At 47.1% G+C, this 20,863-nt stretch overlaps 5 protein-coding genes across 5 annotated transcripts; 2 read left to right on the top strand and 3 right to left on the bottom strand.

The window, feature by feature from the left end:
* Positions 1-3,207: 3,207 nt before the first annotated feature.
* On the bottom strand, positions 3,208-9,554 carry CCR75_007815 (uncharacterized protein; the record flags this gene model as incomplete). Its single annotated transcript, XM_067965872.1, has 2 exons — positions 3,208-3,565; positions 3,627-9,554. 2 exons carry the CDS (start codon positions 9,552-9,554, stop codon positions 3,437-3,439), a joined length of 6,057 nt encoding a protein of 2,018 aa, XP_067823893.1. The 3' UTR covers positions 3,208-3,436.
* A 222-nt stretch (positions 9,555-9,776) lies between these two features.
* Positions 9,777-11,750, top strand: CCR75_007816 (uncharacterized protein; the record flags this gene model as incomplete). The annotated part of the gene is made up of 1 exon (XM_067965873.1): positions 9,777-11,750. One exon carries the CDS (start codon positions 9,777-9,779, stop codon positions 11,748-11,750), a length of 1,974 nt encoding a protein of 657 aa, XP_067823760.1.
* Positions 11,751-14,012: 2,262 nt separating this feature from the next.
* CCR75_007817 (uncharacterized protein) lies at positions 14,013-15,644 on the bottom strand (the record flags this gene model as incomplete). Its single annotated transcript, XM_067965874.1, has 5 exons — positions 14,013-14,282; positions 14,354-14,507; positions 14,528-15,157; positions 15,220-15,395; positions 15,434-15,644. The coding sequence occupies 5 exons, from the start codon at positions 15,642-15,644 to the stop codon at positions 14,191-14,193; spliced, it is 1,263 nt and encodes a 420-aa protein (XP_067823812.1). The 3' UTR covers positions 14,013-14,190.
* Positions 15,645-15,975: 331 nt separating this feature from the next.
* Positions 15,976-16,659, bottom strand: CCR75_007818 (uncharacterized protein; the record flags this gene model as incomplete). The annotated part of the gene is made up of 1 exon (XM_067965875.1): positions 15,976-16,659. One exon carries the CDS (start codon positions 16,657-16,659, stop codon positions 15,976-15,978), a length of 684 nt encoding a protein of 227 aa, XP_067823891.1.
* Positions 16,660-17,490: 831 nt separating this feature from the next.
* CCR75_007819 (uncharacterized protein) lies at positions 17,491-17,846 on the top strand (the record flags this gene model as incomplete). Its single annotated transcript, XM_067965876.1, is given in 3 exon segments — positions 17,491-17,520; positions 17,582-17,651; positions 17,662-17,846. The coding sequence occupies 3 exon segments, from the start codon at positions 17,491-17,493 to the stop codon at positions 17,844-17,846; spliced, it is 285 nt and encodes a 94-aa protein (XP_067823890.1).
* Positions 17,847-20,863: the final 3,017 nt, after the last annotated feature.

Raw genomic sequence — 20,863 nt, forward strand, 5'->3', positions numbered from 1 at the left:
CACAAGTACTCTCGCAATTATGCAGAGATGACAGTACATCTCTCTCGTCTCTTGAAAAAAGACGAGAAATGGTTATGGAACGCTGATTGTCAGCGTTCATTTGAAGGAATCAAGCAAAGCTTGATGCAATCGCCCATATTGGCGATTGCGGATCAAGACAGACCATTCCATGTGGTCTGTGACGCCAGCGATTTCGCAATCGGCTGTGCGTTAATGCAATACGATACAGATGGCGCGGAGCGCGTCGTCTGTTACCAATCGCGTCAGCTGCAACCAGCTGAACGCAATTATCCAGTGCATGACAAGGAACTCCTTGCCATGAAGTATTTATTGGCTAAATTTAGGGTCTACCTCCTAGGAGATAGACCGTTCATCGTATATACGGACCATGCGTCATTACGCACGGCCGTAAACAGCCCACACCTTTCGCAATGAATGACGAGGTGGCTATCCTTTTTCGCGCAGTATAACTTCTCCGTCGAATATAAACCAGGACGACTTAATGTCGTCGCTGATGCGTTATCACGCCGACCCGATTTCGAGTCAGCAGTGCACTCCAACAGTGAAAATATTATTGCTGTTGCAACACTCACTACGAGTGTTCCGTCATCGACCTTATTTGATGACATAAAGAAAGCCTACAAAGAAGATAAGGACCTTCTATGTTTGATGGATCATTTAATGAATCCATCCGATAAATCTCTTAAAGATCTACCGGCTTTATATTTATCGTCATCCGATCGATACACAACACGTAACGGCCTATTGTATTACACAGCCGTTACCGGCGACACCCCACGTGTCGTCGTCCCAACTCACAATGATTCGCGCAAGCGCAAATCATTGTGTCATGTATGAGTGTCGGATGCTTTAACAAGTGAACATCGTGGACGTGAGAGAACTTATTTCACAATTAGTCGCGGCTTTTACTGACCCCGCCAGTATCAATTCGTGCGCAAGTACATTCGTGCTTGCGAGGTATGTCAACGAGTGAAGCCTGGCCCTTCATCCTGTGCACCTCTCCAACCTCTACCACTTCCGGCAGAGTGTTGGCAGTCCGTATCTATGGAATCCGAAGCGGCGATAGGAACGGATTCCATTCCGAGCTTTGAAGGATTCCAGCCATCCATTGGAAGAATGACATGGTTGATGTCCTGGACGAAGACGGCTCTGCATGTTTACGGACAAGGTATCCGCTGAGAATGATGTAATCCTGATGGGCAGTAAACCAATCCAGCAGAGCTGATTCCATCAGTGGATACTTGAATGCACGCTGGCGTTTGGCACCCATGTTGATGCCCTCTGAAAGCAGAAGAAGGTCTGCCTTCCTCTTCTGCGTGCTATCCTGCTGAGCGGATTACATCATACATTCCAGACGTAAATGATACCATTGAGGACGACCTTCCAACTCAGCCTGAGGACGAGCAGGATGACAGCCATGCTCAGAAAGCAATCGAGTTGATTGAGACATTCTGGCTACAGCAGGATGGTGATGCGCTGGGTTTCCTAAGGTCAGTACAGCAGATGAAGAACAAGGTTGGAACAATCCGCACAAACCAAATGGTTCAGCCTGACATACGAGATTGTTCTGACATGTTTAGGTAGTGCATTCGATTATTATACAGTATCTGATTTTTTCTTCAAGAAAATTATGTGAATAGTAAACTTAATAGAAAACGAGCCTCATATTGCATTTAATGAGTAAATTACAGAGGTTTATTAATTAATGCATGTGCCCGACCATTTAACGAAAATAAATTATTTAATAAAGGAGGTTTTAAATTAAGCTAGTATTATTTTATATAGGTTCTACTGTATAGTAGAAAAGAAGGTTCTCATTTAATGCACGTAAGTTTGAAGGTCGATTTAAATAATAGAAGGTAAGACGCTTTTTGGCTTTTACATTCTTACTTTTATCTTCAACAACTTCTTCAATATCCCTCACAACATTGCGTAGTCAAACAACCTCATACTAGTTCTCTATTCCAAAAATTGTTTCTGATACTCGTTCCGCCTGATCAACAACAGAGACTTGGATACGCGGGTTAGAAATGCGCAAACTCAGCGCATAATTAATGCTCTTGTTAACTTACTGTACCTCATAGTGTTTTCTAGAAATTAATCCGCAAAATGACACCTTTATACTTCGCAATTCAAAACAAGATGATTATGTATGACAAAGAATGAGGACACCCATTGCTGCTATTTCACAAGCGTTTGCTGTGCAGTGCCGCTTCTTCTAATTAGCAACCACATTTTGTTGCAAATTCCTTTTACAATGCGTTGATGCTTTTTTGCATGTAATACTCTAGAATGAAGAATACGTAGGGTGTGATTCAATATTACAACAATTTAAGATAAAAAATACGAAGCGGCACAAACTTGCTGTTGAAAGCGACTCGACGCCTTCGCTCAATTTAGAATTAACACGAACACAAATAGTGACCAACTGCAGGTTACCAGTATGAATAGTAGCTTAATTCATAGCTTTTATAAGATCTATATTATCTACAACGTCAATCTGTAAGATGTAAAGTCCGAGTACGGACAGACCGATGGTGCTCGTCGAGCGAGTTGACGCGATGGCAGCATGCATGTCTATTTATATTAAGTAGGTGTTTTCTTCAACGTGAGATGACAGTGTAAGACCACACTTTTATAGGATCATTTCTATCTCTGGTATAAGAAAATTAATACCGAAGGAAGGGCAATTTCGAAATCTCAATTTGCGCGTCGCGGTAACGAAAGAATATACAATTATTACAGGAGCAAAACTACCACGTTGTTAGCAAGAGATTGTCAAATTGCGAAACTTTGACAAAATCTATTCGATCCACTATGGACCAACGCAAGTTGCACCTCATTCGGATAATAAGAATTCCGAGCATCAAAATGAGCATACAAATCGCTTTCTGCCTTTTCTTGAGAGGAAGTCATTGCCCCTTGTACGCCTTTGATAACTCCAAGGCAATCCGTGACGATCTTTTTTGTATGTTTCTGCCCTCTTTGGCTCTACGTTTGATAAGCGAGACGCAAACTCTTCGGCAGAAACTGCTTTTAAATAAATGAGCCTCGCTTTGACCTTGCTCTCGCTAACATTAAACCCTAAAGCAAATCTAAGATCAAACATAGCGGCATTCCATATGTCACCGAAGCGATGCACCCAAAAAAAATAAGCTCAAAAGTTACAAGTGTGAAGACGAAAAATTCCAGTGCAGAAGAGTGTCAGTTTACATTAAAGGTTGACAAATTGTTTTTGCAGTAATTCTAGCTAAAATATCGAAAATTTTGCAGCTGCTGATTAGAATCCATAACCAAGCCCACGATTAGCCAACGGACTGTGGCAGTATTGATCATCTTGAGGAATCTATGAAAGCCTTCCGTGACGAGATCAACATACTTTAACAATCTGATTGATGCTCTTTGTCAATGTTGACTACAAGGATGGGAGCAATTTTCGTACGGCTTTGCCAAAGACACTTGACAGCGCAATTCGCACTTCTGCATTCAAAACGCTCACGAGATCCGTAAGGAGTGGGTACAGCCAAGACATGTGACGCTGTAACTACAGAGCGCATTCAGAGCGTATTAGAGCATGTTGCATTCTCCAAATGCTAATAACTTACCTCGGAGATGTCCAGTTCGACAAACTCTTTTAATATCGCAACTAAAAGTGGAGTATAACCCTCAACCCGCTGTTGCGCGTCCACGGGTACATGCACCTTGACATCGCACGAGGATACCCCTGTCCACGCCAGATATTCGTGAAATGTCTCTTGCACCAAACGCACCATGTCCTTGCGAGCTTCATTGCTCTCGTTTGTTGGTATTGCTTCTTCCATCTCGACATTGTGAACGAGTGACGTGAAAAGCACATGGAGATAGAGCTGCTTCCCAAGGACTTCCTGAGGCAATAAACTCGGCAGCTCACTCGACGACGACAGCATGATTCCATACCGCCAGCCAGCACGTTTTAAATACTGTCGCAATAGCACTGCGTCATTCACTTTGCGAGCAAAAAGAAAGCTCTCACGCAAGCATGACAAGAGCGAATTCGCCTGTCCGATGCTCAGTAATAAGTATTGCTCTCGACGATTGGCCAGAACGTTCCCCACGATTCGTTGCAATGCCAGGAATACTTCCAAGTGAGTCCGTGACGGCACTCGCTGCGCTTCGACTTCTTCCACGCTCAGCACTTTTGGTGAGAACGTTGCTGTAAACGTAAAGCCTAATGATGCCACGACATTGGAATACAGACTCAAATATAACGGCGGACGTGATAATGACAGATTCGTTAAAGCACCACGGCTTGGCGACGGCGTTAATGAGCTATTAGAATGCGCTTCAGACGATTGTAACGAAGTCCCGCGCTGACCATCCAAAGGAAAGGCAAAGAAGACCCACGTTGGCTCTGCACACTTCAGGACATTGCATAACTCGTCGGCAATGAGGCCCCATACATCTCTCGGAAACTTGTGCCCGTATGCAACGAGCATCGCTTCAAAAGCACGCGCTGTAGCAATTGAAAACTGCATCTCGGCGTCACCAGCAACCATGCATTTGCGCAACAGAAAGAGCACTTCCGGAAGAAATCCCACAATGTCGTAAAAGAGTCCAAAACACTCCACTAGCCGCTCGAGACACAACGTCGCTGTCGTTTTAATCGCCGTGTATGAAGGCATTCGTGAAGAAGCTTGAGTCCGAGGTAACGGGAGTTTCAATTGTACAAGGGCTCCTTTACCCACAATAATATCGAGATGGCGAAGCTTGTCCAGAAGTGGAATAAGCACGCCTTTGAAAATAATTCCCCAAAGTCCCGACGAGAACTTGTGGCCGTGGTTCTCAAGCGCACTAAATAGCGCATCAAGAGCTGCAAGACGTACATCCAGTCGACAATCAGCAGCCAACGTGGACAAAGCCGTCAACACGGGCCACCACATGCGCATGTGAGCCTTCGAGTCATTGTATACAACTGAACTCATTTCCTGCTGCTCCTCTTCAAGCGAATTCATCAAATCTGCTCTCCGGCGTGATGACATGGAAAAAGCAAATGCAGGGCCTTTATGTGGCGAAATGTCCTCCAAGGAGCGCACAGATTCATGCTTCTGATAGCGCACCCGCGCGCGCACTGAAGGAGATAGCAAGCCATCACTTTCACTCCCATCCGCCGTAAGGTCATCCGTCACAGTCTTGTCTTTTTTGTACCCAACGCGAGCAGCCTGCTTGGTGGCCATGACTGCCACCGCCGCGGTTGCAGGGGCTGACGTAGCTGAGACTAAAGCAGTAATTTCTTGCACACGGAGGGGCTCAATGACTTCTCCGGATGCCAGTTTGTCGATACATACGTTGCGTATCAAACCAATGCTATCAACTCCAAGCTGAGTGAGCACCAGTCGTTCACCAATTCGACGCTCAAACTCTTCACCCCCACACACGGCAAAGGCCAGCATGCATTCCACGGCATCAACAAACACGTCGACGATACAGTCGAAATGACGCTCTAAGACGCCACGTGCGACTTGAAAGCCTAGCAACACGACACGGTCCTCACTTCCAGGTGCATAAGTTTCCGCCGCAATTCGAAGGACACCCCAAATGGTCTTCCAGCCTGATCGAATGTTGCTTACTCGAGCCAAAACCAGATTCTCCACGCAACGCAAGACCAGCTCACGAGTTTCCAGCGACGTTGCATTGGCCATAATAATTTCAAACGGAGCTAGAAATAGACGCTGGAAATTGAAATCGCGAAGTTCGACGCGCTCGAGAAACTTCATGCTCAGCTGACGGAGAGAATCGATTGCGTACATGCCGACAGTCAAGTCCTCGTGACATCCAATTGTCGTGAAATGCCTCGACAAAGTTTGCCACGTTGCCGCCCATACCATCCGAGACCGAGTGCGCATGTTCATATCTGCAACTTCGACAAGCTTTTGCAAGCTAAAGACTCGCGGAGCAGAACCACCAGGGGTTCCAGATGGTCCGACACCCGAACATTCTGATAATGATACGACCGTGAGTTGGACAACAAAGTCCTGCAGTGCTTGGTCACTTAGCGAGACTGAACTCGAAAAGACGCGATCACTGGCGAGCTGGTCGATCTCGCTCAAAACGCGGGCAGCATTCTCGTCTTCAATGGCTGCACTTTGAGCTTCATCTAATTCTGAGCCACTTCCACGGCTACTCATCTCGCGCTGAGATGGAGACGAAGACGACAGCGACAATCCCACACCACCACGTTTCGTGTCTGACGTGGAGCCAAGCATACTAAAAGAAGAGTTTGAATTGGCACTGCTATTGCGTGAGCTTAAATGGCTAGTTATGCCAGGAGAAGGCTGCCGATTGGAGTGCGATGTTTCACCTGATACAGAGATCGAGCGTTCGTGCAAACCCTGAGCATGCGTCTGAATGCGAGCCAACTGTGAGATAGACTGCAACACGTCATGCCACGAGTCTCCAAGGTAGTCTCCTTCTTTCACACTAATTGCAATAAGAGCTTTTATAGCCTCCATGTTCTTTGACCGCATCAGGCGAGAATTGGTTGTGTGGAGCGCAGTAAACTTGGCCAATACCGTCACGAAGGCATCTCTCTCTGACCGCATCCCTGTTCGAGCAGAAAGGTGCACAGCATGACGGAATGAATCTAAGCACAATTGAATTGCCTCAGCTGAATCGGAGCTCTCAAAAGTTACCGAACACGCTGCTAGTAGCGGAGCCCACAGCATCTCAAACATTGGGCGTACATGAGAACGCTCCTGCAACCCTGACACTTCGTGGAATGTCGAGGATAAGCGACCTGACGTCAATAATGATGACGAGCCGCCACTTTTTCGCGTAGGTGGTGGTTTATGTGATAAATTCGACGCGCTACTAGATCGAAGGACTCGAGGTGTGAGCGAAAAGTGCTGCTGCGCTCGCGCTGACGCCGGCGCTCGACGTTTAAACAAAGCCTCCGATTGACGCACCATTGATTCGCGCTCCTTAATGTATGCATCCCGGCGCATGCGATCTGTCACGGCATTTGATGCCCCAAACAACGAACTGGTCGCACTAGAGGCAGTTCCACCCCGACGACTACGAAAGTCATCGTCTTCCTTTAACGAGATTGGGGTGGTCTTAATGCGATCAAAAATAGCCCCCATATACTCTTCTGGTAAATCTTTGCCATCGTTAATTCCGCGATTGTTACGCAAGAATCCCGCCTTGTCCATCTTTTTTTCTTCGGCAATACTCGGGTTGTGTAAATCAGTTTGTAGCATGATAATTGAGAACGCAAGAATGAAAGCGGTATCCGCACTTGGAAATAAACCTGGCGGACACGAGCTAAAAAAGCGCTCGGCAAATTTTTCCATCATTCGGTCAATCTTTTGCGATTCGCCGGGCAAACGAAAGCCAGCGAGGAAGTGACGAATGGCCACGTCAATTTCCATGCCTGTAAAATCCATCATGTCGACGTATTCGTGAAGGACATTGACACAGAAACCTCCTTGATAATGGACTCCGTTTCCAAGGTAGTCGCCCACCATTGTTTTGTCTAATTTGTCGGTGGATGTGTATAAAAACTGGGCTACGTCACGAGGCGAACCTTCGCCCATATGTCCATGCGCGACGAGGTACGCAATCCCAGCACTGGGTTTCACATTAAATTTAAGAATCCCCGTCGCCATTTCCTCTTGTCGTTTCTTTTTGCTTTCAAACGCCTCAACAGCAAACATGGTAGAAGAGACCTTGGGCATATAATTTAGGGGAGCCACAGTGTCTTCGTCGCCACCATTGTTACTCGATAAGTCCTCACGTTCGTGTTGAAACGACAGTCGCTCGACATCAACAAAATTTGCGGCTTTCTTTAATGAAGCAGCTGTAGCTGTCAAGCACTCGAGTCCTTTAAGAGCTAAGGCAGCGTCCTGCTGGAACATCTTCAAACGGGCGCTATTAGACAAACTTGCGGCGTATTGCTGAGCTGCCGTGTCCTGAGATCGACTACCCTTGGCAGTCTTTGCCAGAGCATGCACAATCTGCTTAAACAAGTCGTTTGTATTCCACTCACAATCGTAGTTTAAAAAGATTTCGCCCAATGTCTGAGGATCGTCACAAATGGCATGCAACGCTTCAAGCACGAGCACTTTGTGCTCGAAACTGGCATTGTCCGACTGCAATAATCGAAGAAAGATACTTGTGATAAAAACATCCAATTCCGTCTTGAGATGGCGCTTAAAGTTGCGTAAAAGGACTAGAAATACTTGCAGCGACATGGCTACAATCTGAGTGTAGTTACTTGTGCAATTCTGTAGCAAAGACTGGCATAAATACTGTCGAATAGCTAGGAGAAAGCGTTCGTTTCGACGAAACGACGGGCCGGCATTCTCGACAATCTCCTTGACGAGCTCCAACGATAATAATTTGCTTTGAAAAGCAAACGGATCTTCGATATTTGCGTCATTCGCGCTAATTCCCGCCATAGTCGCACGCGCGCCATCATCTGCCACAGAGCGCATGGAAATCCGACATAGTGATCGAAGTAACAAAAAGGCATCTTTGTGCAATACTGATGGGAAGGCCAGTGCATTCAGTGGCTGAGACAACGGCGTTGTATCGAAATTTGCTGTGGAATCGGTGCTTTTCGTAGCCTTCAAGGAACGACTCAAGTCCGGGAACTCTACCATTTTACCAACCGAGGGATACCACGTAGCCTGTGGCTTTGCGCGCAGCGTCTGGAGATAACTATTGTCGTCGCTGTCCCTTTCACTCGTCTCGTGGCATCGATTCTCTTGCTCTTTCGTCTGCGTCTGGTGTTCCAGTGCCTGTAATGTCGCTTTCGTCTTTTCTTCGACTCGACGATCGAACGTTTCCATTCGCTGAAAGACAATACTAATAATCTGCTGCAGCGTCGCTTTCGCAATTGTCCGATTTGTCGCACTCTTGCTGATTAAATGAACGTGGTAGCACGCCCTCACGGCTCGCAAGAGCACGTGTTCGTGTACTTCACACGTTGGCGTCGTTACAGCAGTTAAAAGAATGCGCAGGACCTGAATCTGTACACCTTCGTCTGGATGATCATTACAGTCGCACGCGACCTCCACAACACAATCAATCAGCCTGTAGCAGTCTTCGTTGCCATTGTCTTCGCCACCGGCACTTTTAATGCCACTAATGGGTGTGGTGAGGCAAAACGTCGGGGTTGCTTGAGCACCTGGAGGCCCCGATCCTGATCCCGACCCCAGCCCAAGTGTAAACCCTGATCGGCGGCCCGTTGTAGAAGAAGGAGCTGAAGCTTTCTGATTCAAGCGACGTTGAATGCCATCGGGAACCAGGCCTGCTTTCTTAAGAAACCCAAACGCTAGGAATTTCTCCATACAGTCCAGCGCCACCGTCACGAGCTTGGCGTGGCGAGTCAAACATGCATGTAGAAATGGCTCAAAAGGTACTTCCAATGTACCCTGCTGACTCGCAGCGGTCACGTTGGCTTGTGTCGCGTCCACCATATTGCGTAACTCGCGATGGCTGCGTGTACACGCCTTGCGTAACTTACTTAATGATTTGAGCACAAGCGCCTCCATTGGTTCCACTTACACCTACACCAAGGCTATACACCAATGCACCAGCACACAAGCCGACGCGGAAGTGCAACCCACGCCCAAAGCAATGCGGACGTGTAACGACGCGATCTTGCATTCGATTGGTCTGTTTCCTTAATAATATTATGTATTCAAACATTAATTGGCGTGGGCCACGCGTTCATGCATTTAGCATCCAGCAATTTACAGCTACCACGTACCTCGATGATCGTGCGTCGGCTGTGCGTAGGAAGAACGCTACGAGCGTCCTCCGCTGGTCTATTCACAGCATCACGTGCTGTAGATAATGCAGATTTTTCATCCAAAAAAAGGCTACTAAGCGCTGCTTATACTGTCCATGAGCCGCCGAAAGTCGGACGCTTCGCACGTCGCCGAGCTCAAAAGCATCTCTTAAATCGTCAAAAGGCGCATGAGAACGATAGCGAATTGAGTCGCGTGAAAGAGAAGCCAAAAAAACCATCCAAGCTTGTGATATTTAATTGCGTTGTCCAGCAGCAAATGCCATTAGAGGACGTGTTGCCGTTGGTACAGCACGAAGTGCGGACCAAGACACTTCGAGCACCTATGGCACGCCAAGCGGTTGACGCGTTCTACTTTTACTGTGCACAGCAAGCGGAATCAAGGGATTTTACGGACGAGCTCAGACGCCGAGTGCTGGGCTACTTTGAGAAGGAGCTCTTCACTTACGATCCAGAGCAAGCAACGACGCCTTTTGTGCTCGGCAAAACACTGAATGAAGCCGTGTTTAGCTCTGTCATCAAGCTCTACGTTGCAGGAGGAGACACTGACGCGGCTTGGACTCTCCTTACAAGGTTACGGCAAGTAAGAAAAGGACAGAAGGACGCGCAAAAACTTCACTTTCGAACCATCGGTCCTTTGTTGGAACATGAGTGCAAACACGGCCAATATCTCCGTGCGTTCTCAAGGTGGCAGGACCTTAAGAAACATGACGTTGAGTGGACCAGTGCCATGGAGGACGTACTCGTGCAGATGATTATTGCGTGTGTAAACGACCAGGAACCGCCGCGGACGACGAAACAGACGACTGCGTCGCAGTTCCACGAGCACATGACATCGCTATTACATGACTTGCAGCTGGCTTGTCGTGAGGTCTCTTCACTTAATGCACAACGTCTGCTGCATGCGTTTCGCGGAGCTGGATACACGGTCGAGACTGTGCCAAGCGACAGCCGCATGCTGCCAACGTGTCCGTCTTGTGGACACGCATTGAGCAAGCAGGGCATGTCGGCGCCTGAACGGCAGCAAATGCTACTCGCAATTGAATCCCATCGTAGTCGAGTGGCGCCAGACAAGGTCGTGAGCGAGTTCTTGCACCCATTTAAAGACTGGCTCCTGCTCCGTCACGAATCGTTTCGATTACATACGTCTCGAGTACAGCGGAAGCACTTGATGCACTATGTGCTTGATGGCCCTAACATTGCGTATATTAACCAAAACTTTGACGCAGGGACGTATCGATTGGACCATGTGGACGCCGTGGCCAAGCAATTGCAGGCACAGGGGCACTATGTGAGCATTACCATGCCTGCTATGTACCTTGCCGACAAGTTTGTCGTGCGCGTGCGAAAGAAATCCGCACAGGGCCAGCAAAAAATTAGCTCACGCATCCGCACCGAGGAAGAAAATGCGATTCTGGCGCGCTGGAGGCATGACAATATGATCTTTAGCTGTCGAACCGACTTCCTTTCCGACGATCTTTTTTGGCTCTACGCGAGTGTCTTGATGGCAAATGAAGGCCGCGTCGTGAGCAATGATCAAGGCCGCGATCATGTCCTTGCTCTGTTGAATGGCGACACGAATCGTCTTGCCAATGCGCGGAGCCAAACGAACGGTAAAAAGAGTGTTGCTCAAGCCGCAGGCGAGCAATCGGGTGTGCCGTTGATCTCCATGGACCTCATTGCGCGCTGGAAAGACATGACGGCGGTCCACGTCGAAATTAAGCACGACGAAAGTGCGGATCCTGCGACGACGGTGCTTCCGATTGAGACGATCAAGTTGCATCACCCGCTCCCGTTCTCCCGCGTTCCGCAAGTGACTACTCAACAGCATTTTCACTTTCCTATCACGGAGCATGCGAATCAGAATGAACATCCGAATCAGGTGCGAACGGGGCGAAAACGTACGCAATGGCTCTGTGCGCATCAAAAAGTTACTTAAGACGACTACTTCAGGGACTGAAGTTTGAAAACCTGCAGTACCGTTTAATTGTTTGGTAGAATTTTTTTTGTTTATTTAATTGTAAGATTCGTTTTAAATGGAGGGGATTGAATTTACTCGAGTGATCTAAAATGAGCCCGTGTAGAGAAGCAACTGATCGCACTTCGTGCGGTAATGCGTGAATAATTCGCTAGATCATTTGTAGACGCATATGCCATCCAAGCACTTGAACCCTGAAGCGCAAGCTTCGGTAAAGCTGCTGTTGGAGGGATTAAAGCATTGCCCTTTCGGGGGGCTCCTGCACGAATTTTCACCAAGTGGGCAGAACTGACCCGGCTCGCATTTGATGTAGCAAATGTTTTTCGAGCTGTGTACACTCACTCGCAAGTGGACTTGGCCTTCAGTTGTGGAGAGCTGCAGCAGGCTCACAACGGCGACTGTTGCTGCAGTGATGACACTTCTGAAGTTCATGAAGGTGCTCCGACGAAGATATGGATGGCCAATTAAGGAATGAAAAAAAAATCAGGACAGCTGGCAACGGCAATGTTTCTGTACTTATCTTGACAATGAATGACATTCGCTTTTAAAGAAAATCAACTGTTGGTGGATATTTAGACGTCAAATTCGTAAGGCAAAATCCACATGATCAGACCTTGTTTTTTTCGCTTCATGTCTTCGTGAAGCGGTTAACTTACCCAGACATTATTAGTGACAAGAAGTTAAGCGCGATTATTGCGAAAAATCTTTTCTTTGAAGCAATCGTGCGACTGCCGGTGCAAAACATAAGACATACCGATAATTATAAACGGTAATATTGTGGCTCTCTCTAGCCACCAGCAATGTGTACAAAGTAATTCACACAAAATTGTATTTTGGTAAAAAAAAATTGGTTAAAGACAAGAAAGATTTGTTTGGTCTCTAATTGTACATCATTTATACATCCATGTCATTTTAAAAATGAAGCCAGGCCAGCCCTTATTTAGTTTTGTATAGCCGAAATTCAATGGTATGACGTTATGCTACATAATGTTCATTTTGAAGGTCAGGTCTGATCGAGAGTCACAACTTCCGTGATTTTTTTGCTATCTAAATTAGTACAAATCCGTGCTTTGTTTGCAAGGAAGCTATAGAGGCATATATTGGATACATGCATATGCTAAAGAACAGTAAGAATAATCTCCACTTTGCTTTACAGTGTCAAAGTAAGTAAACAACTGCCTGAGAGGCGGCGGAGCAGACGGTGCAGGCTCACTATATCGAACGGTTGGAAGATCGTTCGAAAAGTGCGTACTCAATGTTACAGTACGAACGGAAGTATCACGCTCTTCGTGATGCTGTCGTCAGCTCATCGCAGTTTCGAGGATCTTCGGACCCAACATGTGAATCTCCAGATTCAACATGAAAATCTGGTTCGTGACCACAATATTCTTTTAGGATTCTTGAAAGGGGTGGTCAGATCCTTCCTCGGAAGAAACCGCATATTGATGGTACGGGCGAGGCCTACCAACATAAAACGTAAGATGCGAACGCATCCTTAGTGATGATTCTATTGTTTACGCATTGCCTCTGTGATGCAGTACACGGAATGGCCCACTCATATCGGGTAGTAGTTTACTACAACTCACATAACTGAATACATGCTTCGATAAGTTAACCGTAGAGAGTAGTACTAGGTCATTAATTTTGAAAGAAAGAACATTTGCTCTTTCATGTTGGTCTGCGTTCCGTTTCTGACAGTCCACTGCGTTAACAATAAAATCCTACACGAAAAGGAATACTGATTCTCGAGCCAGCAAGATTTCCTCTTGCTGACTCATTTCTTTTGTCTTTTCCAGTGCGCTTTGCGCGCACTGCCATTTAATCTTTCTCATCTTTGGTGTCGATTGCTTCGACATCGACATCATCTGCGTCATTTGTAACTTCGACGCGTGATAAGCATGAGCCAGAAATAATTTTGCTCGTGCGAGTCCACCCCTCCTTAAACTAGAGGATCCCTATAATCGGGTGGGTATGCGTGGATGGCGTTGCAGTCGCATGCACCGAATTGTTGATGGCGAATTCGACCATCGGTTATAACTCGCTCCGATTCGGATACGATTGGACGTAACCTCATTGTATCTCTTCGAGGACGCAATTTACCCGTTCCGTCTGACCATCTCTGACCATCTTTCTCTGGGTGATCGGACGTTGACATAGTCAGCCGTGTTCCGAGAGATCGGAGCTCGCTGTGCAAGGGTGTGTGTCTAGGTAGAGCGTGGCCGCATTACGAGGTGCCCGCCTACAAGTTTAATTGAAGGAACTTAATTTGGATATGCAGTTCGTTGCCTTTTACCAATCTTTATTTTTTAGCCAAAGTTGCCAAAAAAAAGCGCTTGTTTTATCATTTTTAATCGCAAGTGCAACAGGCGACAAAAGTCAACAGTTTTTCCTTCAGGTCAAGCTAATTTGCAAGAATAGCTTCAAAGTCAATATGGCTAGCATAGTGTTCGCCACACGCATGCACTTTCTGTTTGTCCGTCGGGTTAAATTTAGCTACAATGCAAAGCCAAAATAAGCATCAGACTATTGTCCAACCAATACTTATTGCTTTGACAAAAACAAACCGGTAAAATGCGTAATTTTCTCCATCGCCTTAAAAGTCGTAATAGGCACGTATAACACCGGCACGTGAGCGTTTTGAATAATCTTTAAAAGGTAGTCTTGCGGTTGATCACGGGCAGGCGATCCCGTAAGGATCAGGCCACCGCCGTACGGCCTCTTTTCCGTAAGNCCGGCACGTGAGCGTTTTGAATAATCTTTAAAAGATAGTCTTGCGGTTGATCACGGGCAGGCGATCCCGTAAGGATCAGGCCACCGCCGTACGGCCTCTTTTCCGTAAGTTCGAAATTCTGCGCATGCGAAAGAAGGCCCAGAATAATATCGTTTCGAGACACATGTGTGACAAACATTGTGTGGTCGTACTCGGGTGCACTCAATTTAGTCAAGAATCGACGAAGCCCCGCTGTGACGAGGGTTGTTTTATTGTATTGCTGAAAGCGTCGCGCGCGTGACGAAAGGATTCGCGTTTGAAAGAGTCCTTCAAAGTCCAACATGCTTGGATGCGACAATGAAGACAAATTCGGCACAACACCAACAAGTGGCACTTTCCAGTGTTTCAACGCTTTTGGAAAATACTCTTTTACCATTGCGATTCGATCAGGTCGGACTTTGTTAAGAATTACGCCACGGATCTTGACATTGTGAGCTTGGCACATGGCGTAATTAAGCGCTAAATCGTCGAAAGCGGAGCCAAGACCTCCATTGGCAATAAGGATCATGTCGATGCCGAGCTCCGAAGCAATTTGAGCATTGTTGCAGCCTACTATCGAGCCTACTCCGGTGTGGCCAGTGCCTTCTACGACCGTGAACTACACATATGCAAACATGAGTTGCTAAAGTTTCATATCAATCAATTTCGTGCTTTTTGAACCTCGTTTGTAGCCATAATGCGATCAAAACAGGACTGGATTTTTCTTAATTGGCTTTCCACTGTGATACTGCCCTCTAGAAACCGTTTCGTGTATCCTGGCATCATTACCACGGGTGACATGTCCGCGTAATTGCAAGTGTCAAGTTGAAATACCTCTGGACATGGGTACATTTCGTCTTGCATATTAGTTTTCACAAAATTGTTAAAGCCATACCTTTTGCCACCGCGACATCTTTGTCGACATGCAAGGTGCCACCTTCGACCGCGATACTCTCTTGGCCCACGGGCTTGAAAAAACCAATGCGGTCTAAACGCGAAGTTAGGCCCTTCAAAAGCCCGAGGCAAGTGCTAGTCTTCCCAACATGTTGCCGCGTAGCTGCAACATAAACAGCCGCGGGAGGTTGTGCTCGAATAAGCACCGACATAAGTGTGTCCTAAAGAACCGTCTTTATTGTTAATTTTTGAAATTCTTAGGTTGAATCAGCTAAACCTAATCGTTTTCCGATCTTTATCAAAGCGATACCCACTTTTTCGAAAAAAAAAAGAATTAAAAGAGGGTCTTTTATCTCATTAAATTTTACAGAAAAGGATATCTCTCAATCGTACTATTTCAAGTTTCGTTTCAACTTATTGAACTTGTGTAGCTCATCGAATATGGAAGGGTTTATATATATTTATGGCCCCGTGCCAAAGTGGCAACTTACGTGCTTGCCACGCGATACAAAAAACAAATGAATTTGCCTCGCTCGCCTGGTCTTAAATAACCTGCTTCCGCCACGGCTTGCGAAACACCAGCGACATTGCATCCTCTGTGCGGCTAAAAAGACTCGACGCCTGCTCGGAGAATTTCTGCACGTCCTTCTTGCTATAAAAAAGCTTTGAAACTTGCTCGGTAGGCACCGTGGGAATCGTCCGCACTTGTACACTCTTATAGAACGACACGCGGCGCTTGTCGACCAGCATCGCGGTGCCTTCTACGTCCATTGATTCACTCTTAACACGCCGCACAACGCTACGCATGGCCAATTGATAAAACGCAGAGATCCATTGCGTCTGGTCTGCCCGGCATAAGACACGGCCAAGCAGTTCGCGGCCTTCCGTGGTAGTGAGCTCAATTCCTAGCTCGTGCTTAGGAGCGATACGGCCGCTCACGATTTCAAGCGTCTCTAAGATATTGCACCGTAAGCACGCATCCTGCTTGGTCGGAAAGATTTGTAAATGCGAGTTGCTAAGCACAAGAAACCGCGTGTTCCATGGCAACATGTTTCGTCGTTTTAAGTGCACGTAACCTTCGCAGTAGATTGTAGAGGCTATTGCGGTTTGATCGAGGCTTAGTCGACGAGCACAATTCAACGGAGCTGTAGCCATCGCAGAGACATTTACACCCGTATGCGTGTGCCGACGCTCGCTACTCATGTGTAGTGCCTGTCGACGCGACATGAGGAGAGGCCGGAGGACTAATTTTCGGGGGAGCTATTGGGAAATGATAATTCTTAGGCCTGTGGAAGATAAAACAGCTGCGAAGGGTTACAGCCAGGGCTACTGATCTGGTCAACAGCAGGCCTGCATATAAAGCGTAGGTAATCCTTGCATCATGGGTGCACAATTGGAGCTATTTTCCTTATTCTGCACAGATTAATAGAGAAGCATGGGGCTGTAATCTTGTTGGGCTTGCAAATTATAGCAGCGTGACCTAACCGCGACGGAGTTGCTGGATAGTATGCCAATTTCGAAGTAGTTCACACTTTCTTTCTCATTGGCCGACAGGAGAAATTGTCAGCAACTATCGGCAACATGAACAGTGAACGTGGCCTAAGAAGACATCTGATATCATTTCTTGTTGGACACCGCGGTTTAGAACTTTCAACTGCACACCTCTCGCATTTGAACGTCACTTTATCTGATTCATGTAGAAAATAGTAACGTTGACTTGGCAAAAACGAAATTAGGTCTTTGAAGTTCTGTCGAAATTAGAGGTGTGCGCAAATTATGTGCAGCAAGAATCGGAGGCAATGGCAACATTCACCGAAAAGGTAAGAGTTTACTTAATTATACTCTGCTGCTAAACTACTTTACAACCGAGCTCGCTTTGAAATTATGGTCCTAAGATTAACAGTGCTAGCATTAACACGAATTTTATTTTTAGCGTAAAATATAAGAGCAAAAATCGGGCCGTGTGAGGGAAATGATCATGAAGGGATTCCTTGTGACGACGATTAACAGATGTCTCGCAGTTGCGTGTGATAAATACGCTTTCCGGTTATAATTCATATGATATTGCACTGGGCAAAACTCCAGCGGGTAAGTTATAGCCGGCGGTATTTATCGCGTTGCTAATTCTCGGCCAACGGATTGTTCGCAGAGATTTGAAACGTCGCAAGTCACAGGGCCATCCTGCAATGGCTACAAGGTTGTGTCTAAAGCGTTTTGCAGTATATCTAGATTATGCTTTTAACGAACGTGGGAAAGGTTGTCCTTCGAATAGCCTTGAGATCGGGGCTCATAATGTTATATCGATCTCAAAGTTTCCGAGCAATCGCATGATCGCGTTTCGTCGACGAATTCATTGTCGACGGTTGAGACAGAACTGTTTCGCCACATTCCTTGTTCTTATGCTGAATCTATAAATTATTCATTATGCTAAATAACGGTTCGTGAAGAACATCGCTTACACGAGTTAGAGACTGTCTACCGATCACAGACAGAGTGTGCATCTAGTGCATGCTCCTGTCACGATTGAGTCGTTAAAATGCAGTAAAAATTACACGTTGTTGTTCCTTTCAAATTGTCGCCATTTTATCCAAGAAGCCAGAATCCCAAAAATTTGATTAACAATGCTGGATTTAACTGAAGATACCGCCATTAAATTTAGCAACACCTAGTCACCAAGCTTGACTAATTTAGCTTGTCGTTTTTCCTCAGTCTTCGCATAGTGTGGATACAGTTGCATCAATTACGAATCCGTTGATGTGTGCTTACTTAATGCGACTCTTGAGCGCAAACGTTGCGCCTCAGGATGAGACCTGAAGAGGCAACAATGATTTCAAAGAGCGGCATGCAGTCTGTTGAAACGGGCTATGCACTGCAAAGGGTTAACTTCGCGGACAAATATTGATCACGCAATAGTAAAACTTTATTAAATATCGAAAGACGTTTTAGCATCAAGCATCAAGATTATTTCCATGTGTTTTAAATGTAACGGGCTAAAGTTGCCCTAATGTTACACAGTCCCCGTTAAGTACACTTGGTGTAGGTAAGGGGATGGTCAATTACTAAAATTATAGTAATTAGACCAACCACTCGGGTGTGGTGCACATTTGTGACCAACCCTTGTGTATGTGATGCACATGGGTGCATTCACATTAGGAGGGATGATGCCTAGCGTCATCCATGATGACGGCTAGCGTCATCCGTTACGCGAGGTATCTAGAAGGATGCGCTCGCAATACATATTAAGTGTTATCTATAGAGATGACATTTTGATTGGAAGAAATAGGTATTCAATTTAATACGATTATATATATAAATCAGTCTGATTACTACTTCCTACTTGATAAGTGCGCACGAGGAGCCGGATTACCGCTCCCGTGACGACTCTTAATCAAAGTACTTAGTGTATTGGGTGTGGCCGCTTACGCGCCCACCACAACTACCTGACTGCACGCAAGAGAAGCTGGTTAAACCGCTCCCTCGCTGTGAAAGGGTGTGTGTCTGAGTACAGCGTGTCCGCATAACGACGTGCCCGCCTACACTTGGTAGCACTTGGAATTCTCCCCACGACCTGCATCTTTGCGTGTCTACGTGAGGATGAGCCTCAATATGGATTGGGCTCACCCCTCCCCTCCAAACATCATCGGGAGGTGGCACGGCTTATGGCGCAGGGACTTGGTGAACAAACCCTAGCCGAGCTCCTGGGTAGTCCTCCTGAGCAACATGTTGCTCAGTTGGAGCAGTTTAAGCCATTCGTGCTTGGACAGCGGAGGGCCGCGTCTGAGGCACAGAGCCATGCTGCGACGGAGTCCGTCACTCAGACCTAGGATGAGCTGAGGCATGAGCAGGCTCGGGGCGAGGCTCTCAACAGGACTGTTGAGATGCTCTTTACCCGGCCGCATCAGCCGAGGCCCATTCGGATAAACCCGCCCAAGTTCGATGGAACTGCAGCGCACACGATTGTCCATTGGCTTTTAGCCGTGGAGCAATGCGGTGTCGCCCAGCTCATCGAGGACGACAGCCGGATGGTGTCGTACGCTATGTCGCATCTGCGCGGTAAGGCCTAAGAGTGAGCTTAGTCGGCGCTTATGGCGGACAGAAAGGCGTTCCCTACATGAGCGATCTTTAAGAAAAAGATCCGCGCCATGTAACAGCCACCAAAAACCGAAGTTTTTCTTCAGGGGCGCTTCTTCGGAGCGGGACAGGCGAAGCGATCTCTGCTAGAGTATGTACAAGAGATGCACTCGCTGTCGGCGTCCATAACCGTAGGTCCGATTCTGGAGCACATTAAGGTGCCCACGTTTATGAACGGACTACGGCATGGCCCATCGCGACAGGCCCTTTTCAGAAAGGTGCCGTCGACGAGGGAAGAGGCAATTTAAGTTGCCTTGGTTGAGGAGCAATCCTACAACAGTGCCTGGGCGACAGCTTGGTATAAGCTGTCGACCGAGAGGTCACATGCCACTCCCATGAAGTTGGGCAATGCAGACGTGGTCTGTTCTAAATGCGGCAAGCGCGGCCATATGATGGCTCGCTGCTATGCCAGGGTCCCTGCTGGGGCGAAGACGCCCAGCAAGAGGACTCCCTACCCAAAGGGCGATGGCGAGAACCAGCATGCGAGACGCATGAGTTCTGCATCGACCACTGAGGAGTCGAGAAATACAGGAGCGCGGTAGGGGTGGGATGTCCTACTGACGTGGCTCTGAAGCTACCCCTAAGTTCAGAGTTGTGGAACAAATGGGTAGCATAGTCCCTGAGGTCTCGAAATTTCGGACCTCAACCATGCTGGACTATAGCTCTCAAGTTAGAGGCTATGACCAGGTGATGGCCCTCCTATTGATTCGGGTGCATCACAAATTTTGTGTAAATCGCGGCTCTAAGAAAGAGACCAGCGATGTTTGAGTTGGTTTGCCAGGATGGCAAGCGAGAAGAGGCGACCGTTCGTTTAGCGAACGGCGCGCTCGTTAAGTCTGAGGGAGTTCAGGTAGAACTCGCCTTCAGCTTTAGTGACTTCTTTTGTAAAGAAAAGTTCACAGTGCTAGGTATGGAGAGTCCGTATGACCTCATCCTAGGCATGCCATGGTTGGCAAAGTACCAACCATGGATAGACTGGCGTACACGCACAGTTGCGAACTCTACGCAGGACACCGGAAAGGATGTGCTCCTGCGAGAGGCCTATGCAACTGATGTCGTGTCGAACACAGTTGAGGGTGCGTTGACGGGATGTCAAACGTCACCAATTCCTACCCAGCTCGTGGAGACTGAGGTAGTGAATAGGACGATGACAAGTAGTCATGCGTCCGAATGTCCTGCACAGAGCCGAGAGCCTGTGGCAGTAGACGGCGAGCTGACAAGAAGTCATGCGTCGCATAAACCGGCACAGTGCCAAGAGCCTGGTGCGGTTGGAAGGGGTGCGTTAGCCAGGAGTGCAACG

This window comes from Bremia lactucae (assembly GCF_004359215.1).
Source record: "Bremia lactucae strain SF5 chromosome Unknown BlacSF5_NotPlaced_4_SHOA01000001.1_737238bp, whole genome shotgun sequence".
NCBI lineage: Eukaryota > Oomycota > Peronosporomycetes > Peronosporales > Peronosporaceae > Bremia > Bremia lactucae.